Here is a 5,812-nt window from a genome sequence, read left to right as displayed (position 1 = left end):
ATTCATAGTTTCATAGTTAGTAGGGTCGGAAGGGACCATAGCAGAACATCAAGTCCGACACCCTGCCATGGCAGGAAAGAGTACTGGGGTCAAAATAATCCTGGAAACAAGGGGGCCCGAGGCTTGAACCTGCAGCTCTATGGCCCCTGAAACAGCACACCCACCACTAAACCACACAAATCAGCTGATGCCCAAAGCTCACCCACTTCATTTAATTGAATAAGCAGGTTCTATTTCCATCTAGGAATGATCACTAGACAAGTCAAAGATAAAATAGAGAGGGAAAAAAATCAAGTTCCTTTTCTAAGCATGAAGATAAAAAGCAGTTATTAAAGCATACATTTTAAAACCATCATGTTACAACCATTTGTAAACCTTTCAGATTTTATGCATCTTTTAAACTTGAAAAGAAGTGTTAAAAATCATAACTTACCAGGATTGTGATGAGTCACAGATTCTCCATTTTGAAACACATCTCCAGCCACGTTCATTCTACCAGGATTGAAAGGTCCTACACCAGTCTTGGTCTGTGAAGTTAAAGATGGGGTGTATGTTTGTATATTAACACCAAAATTACTTGACTGCAGTCCGTTAGATACATCTCCCAAGTTGGTATTCTGCAGTGACGTTACATGTGTAATCATTAAGTTCATGTCACGCCCTTCAGTATTTTCTAAATGACCATCACTCACAGAGCTCATACCTGTTTCTAATGTTGTAACATTAGCAATCTGAATTTCAGAGTCTGGTTCTGTGGTTATACCACTATTAACTATTCCTGAATTTACCTTACTTCTTGAAAAACTGGAAGCTGAGAATTCCATATCGTTGGTTCTATTTTTACACTCTGGAAGCCTTCGTTCATTAAAACTGGAAGCATTCTTCTCTTGCCCTTGATTTGTTTCAATATCTTCCTCATCATCTATAATAATAGTCTCACTTATACTTCCTTTTTGAGAATTTAAGTCTTTTGGAGGAGGAAGCAGTTTGGACTCATTCCCTTGAAGCTCTTCATTTTTCGACGAAGTAAATGTAAGGCTTCTTTGATCCGGTATCAGCGATGCAGAGGTCTGTGGAGGTTGTATAGGTTCAATAAAAACTACATCATCGTCATCTTCTATAGATGAGTTTTGGAATTTATTAGGTCTAGAAACTAGAGAATTAGGTGGTCCTCCAAAAGAGCTTCCTACATTTGCAAGACCAGCTGCCATGGCGGTAGTCCCTAGTAAACCAGAAGGATGTTCAGATAGCTCTACTCCTCCGAAAGAACTTGCATCCATTCCAGATAAGCTGCTGTAAAGCAAAGAGGAAAACAAGTAATTTCAGTAAAATGATTTAAATTCTTTTAATGCCAAAATAGTCCATAAAATTGAAGTCTCTGCTTTAGCTTTTCTTTTAACAAGATCAACACAATAAAAATGCAAAGCTTTTAAACCCTCTTATTTTTTTTTCCGACCTAAAAACGCAATCGCTCCAACATCATTATGCCATACTAGCAAAAAATATGGTTACTACCAATTTCAGCTTTATTACTAATACAGCAGATAACATGGCACTACATTTAGCAACATACATTCTTTGACTAATAGTGCATGCAGAACAGGATAGAGAATCCATGTTAGAGATGTCAAGAAATGACAATGCTACTGAATTCAGTTCATATTTCTAAGGTATAAGTGCAATACCAGGTAAAACTAATCATCTGTCTAATCCAGTATTCAACAATGGCAGGAGTGAATGCTTCAGAGGGAAAGCACTGGACCAACAAACTTTTTTTTCACAGACCACTTGAAAATTGCTGAGGGTCTCCGCAGACCATTTAATAATGTTTTTTCTGTTCTATAAATCAAAGCGCAAGACTCATATTTTAATATCAGTAGTCTTACTTGTCTAATATGCCTGTTTTCTTGAGCAAAGTTCTGGGAAGTCAGGTGTAATGTTTGTCAGGTTTAGCCTTAGGTCACCTTTCTACAGACCACCTAAATGGGGCTTGTGGACCAGTGGTGGTGTGTGGACCACAGTTTGAGAACCTCTGATCTACAGCAATAGGGCCCAAACGTTCCAGACTTTGGGCCAGATGAGTAGAGGGGAGTTAGTCCAAAGTATCTGGTATGTGGAATCAATCTTTGGGCCAGATCCAGCACAGGGTCAACATGCAGACATGGCCCTAACCCCATGCATGCTACCCCAGCCCCCAGCCCTGTGCATGCTGGATTGGGCCCACTGACCCAATCCAGCCCGAAGGGCTGTAATCTAGCTCGTGGGGCTTGAAAACTTGGCAGCAGCAGAGCAGCTGCAAGCATTAATTGCCATTGCTCCTCCACTGCCATAGTTCTAGACCGGTGGGGAGTCCCACGGGCCAGATGATATGGCTCTGCAAGCTGGATCTGGCCCACAGACTGGAGGTTGAGCACCACTGAGAGAGAGTGACCCTGTTCATTACTGTCTGTGGCATCCACCATTATTAGGGATCTCCATAAACTGTGCCAGAAGTGCCCCCCGCAAGACCTCCTTTAATGTTTTCATTTCACCACTTTTCCCCCTGCCACTGATTGAGTCATTCAAGGTATAGGTTAAGACTACTTAATAGTAGTCTTAAAAAGAAAAAAAAAATGTGCTCACAGTTGGCCAAGTAAACTAATGCAACAAAATTAAAGCTGAATATTGATTAATCCTTGTTTCATCACACATACCATGGTTTTAAAATTTCTTCAAGTGATTTTTTTGCCACAGACACAATTCCTTATACCTAACATGGCTCTTGTAGGGTAAGAAGAGGTTTGGGATAAATGATGGCAGCAGTGATGCATAGGGGGTGCATGTGCACCCCCTGACTAGCCGCACTTGCCGCTTAGGTGACAGGCAGGGAGCCCCCCGGTCAGCAAGATTGGCTGTGGGGGGATCCCCCCCCCAGTCACTGCCTGGTCACTGAGGGGGGGAGGGGGGCGTGCATATGCCCCCCTTGACTAAGGCAGCACCAGTTGCCCATGGCTGAAGGCTAAGAAGAAATATATCATCAGTTAGCAGGAAGAAGGATGTCAAGCTTTCCCAAATTCCTGTTCTGACTACTGCAGAGAAGCTTCCTCTAAGGCCCTGGCTCATTTGCTAATGTTTCCTTTAAAAGCTTTCCTAACCACCTCCTTCTTCATAAGGTTCTTCTATATGTTCCCTTACCCCTTAATCAGAAAGGGTAATCGGCTTTGTTTTCAGTTAATTATTTTGCAATTTTTGGAATGCTATTTAGTTCACTTTTATTTGCAACTGTATTTCAAATACCATACATTTCCACATACAACACACCCCTGAATATAATACACGCCTTATTTTTAAAGGCAAAATGAAGAAAACATTATTTATCCAGAGTTATAGATGCATAGAGCAGGGACAGAGATTAATCTTCAGATAACTCACCCTCAGTTCCCTGCTTAACTAAATCTTAAAGCCTAGCTGCTGCTGAAGATTGTTCTCTATGAGTGGATCTATGATTTTGAAAAGAGTGAGAGTCTCCAGAGATCTGTAATAGGAAAAGGGAAACTAAGAAGAGCTAGCAGATTTTGCAGTAAGGTTAACTTGATTAATGGAACATAAAGACCATTAAAAAGAGAGACTATTGTTAACACCTGTGGAATGAAGAACAATGAGCCATTGTGTCAACTGTATCTCTCAGCTGCCTGAATAATAATGCAATGCCACAGCTGTTTCACTGTAGAACAGGAATCAAATCAGGTTGCTTCTATCCAAAGCACACCCCAATTCTGAGGGTGCAATTTTCAGGGCAGGGGGAGATATGTTGCATGCAAGAAAATCCAGTATGACAAAAAGCAGCTTGGATAGATTAATTTTTATATATAATTTTAAATATAATATATTAAGGCCATTAGAAAGAACAGCAGTAGATGGGAGTTTACTGTAATAAATGAATACACCACTGCTGTGATAAGTCACTAGAAAGAATACAGATGTGACCATATGGTAGTACATTCAAACACATACCTGAATTTACATGTGTGATACCACCAAACCTCTGTGCAGTACTTCAGCCATACTGTACTTTGTAACAGAAGAATAACACAAGATTGAAAAAATGTACTTGTGGATTTCTGCAATTAACTTTTAAAACAAAAAGGAACCAGGGAAGTAGGGGGAGAGTATTCTTCTTCTCCAATACTCACCCATCCAGAAATCCACTGCAACCTGTTTACCTTAATGAGCTGCTCCAAGATTTTCGTGTGGGGAATCTGCTTCTCATATACTGGTTAAGTTGGTGCTCCTGGTTGAAACAGCGTGCCCTGAAATAGCCACACAAAAAAAGAAAAGAAAAACTTGGGTGAGTTTACAGTCTTAAACTGCAAGTTTTTTCCAAAGTTTTTACCAACTAGAATTAAGAATCTATTTCCTTCACTCCAGCAGACAAGTTTATGAACACATTTCTCAGTCTCATCTGCAGTATTTGAGCGGATGTCCAGTCAACAGCACTTAGAATTATTCAGAATACAACTAAACATAATACTTCAAACTATGTAAGTGTCAGTTAATTATGTAAGCTAGGCTTAATTGGTATCCATCATCCAGAAGCTCCTCAGCTAGCCTTAGGTAAGAGATCCATTTGAGATTTTATACCACACAGTTCACACTTTAAGAACCTGTTACATGTATCAATATAGTACCAACTAATGTAGCTTGGTTACTAAGCTCACATTTAGTAAGTGGAACATAAAGATTAATTCCTTACAGATAAAAATTAATCTCCACTACATCTAGTGGAACATTCAACAAATAAAGAACTTCAAAATTACAGGCATGCCAAAACATAAGTTAAGAGATATCTGTATTTGGTCACAAGTAATCTTGATTTAGAAGTTTGCATATAGCACCATAATACTTAAAACATAGGTTTTCATTCTAACCAACATCTATGACCTGTATTAAGTTAACATAGGCTACCATATACAAAACTGATTGAGCATGTCTGAAATTGGATTAAATACAGATTTATTCCATGTACTGTGCAACATTCACTAAAATTTGCCATCCTGTTTTTTAGCAGTGTAGCTTGTCCATCTTCCTGTCCATTCTGCCACTGCTTTAACGTAGTCCTTCAGATCACTGTGTATTAAATAGGGCCAGAGGAAAAGACAGCTAACTAATGCTCTATCAAGACTTTTCATTTTCTATAGAAATGGACCTTTTTTTTTTCAATTTCTAAATGTTTACAGCATAATGCATGCCTGCCCTCCCCTCCATGAAACTAGCCTAAAGAAAAATTCTCTCATCAAACAGCAAAGCTCCAGCGTAGGTGGCAGATACCGCACCCCCACTTTAAACACACTCATGCTTGCTTAAGTCAATTGCCATTGGTCAGAAGCATTAAGATTAAATTGCAATCAAAGCATTTGTTTTAAACTAGAAGCCAACTTCATCCATAATGAAATTCCATGCTAGTCAGCTGCATCAAGACTTTGACCTACTGCTTCCACCATACTTTTCCCTCTGGGATTGCTTGACTGTTTCAAACCATGTGGGTCAAACTCACCCCAGTCTTGCTCATACTGCACAGGAACCGTGGACTCCTCACAAGTCTGATTCAGGTATAGCAACAGGGCAGGTTAACAGCCATCATTTGCCACCCTGTTGCTGACACAGGTTGGGTTTCGTTCCCCAGACAGAAGCAGCAAGACCCTGGCCCTTCTGCTAACACCACAGGCCACACAACACTGCTCTGTGGGCTGGATCTAGCCCTGCTATAAGTTTGACAACCCAGCTTTAAAGCTAGGCTCTTCCCTTTCAGGAGGGGTTTCTCATTTTTTTTATT

The 5,812-nt window shown here is 40.1% G+C and overlaps 1 protein-coding gene across 8 annotated transcripts in view; it reads right to left on the bottom strand.

Annotated features, from left to right (window-relative positions):
- Positions 1-4,315, bottom strand: part of ZMYM2 (zinc finger MYM-type containing 2) — a 123,626-nt gene extending 119,311 nt beyond the window's left edge. For 2 of the 8 annotated variants that reach the window (XM_019524291.1, XM_019524298.1), the window contains exons 1-2: positions 3,994-4,050; positions 434-1,290 (exon numbers count right to left, since the gene is read on the bottom strand). In XM_019524291.1, coding sequence (XP_019379836.1) covers positions 434-1,280 — 847 coding nt within the window. In that variant the 5' untranslated portion in view covers positions 1,281-1,290; positions 3,994-4,050. Of the gene's footprint in view, positions 1-433; positions 1,291-3,411; positions 3,498-3,993; positions 4,051-4,172 lie in introns of those variants that run through there. The other 6 variants (XM_019524295.1, XM_019524292.1, XM_019524297.1 and 3 more) reach the window with 6 other exon arrangements.
- Between the last annotated feature and the right edge of the window lie 1,497 nt (positions 4,316-5,812).

The sequence above is a fragment of the Gavialis gangeticus genome, unplaced genomic scaffold, assembly GCF_001723915.1.
Source record: "Gavialis gangeticus isolate Ggan-Ray unplaced genomic scaffold, GavGan_comp1, whole genome shotgun sequence".
Taxonomy (NCBI): domain Eukaryota; kingdom Metazoa; phylum Chordata; order Crocodylia; family Gavialidae; genus Gavialis; species Gavialis gangeticus.
This window is presented reverse-complemented; position numbering and strand designations above follow the sequence as displayed.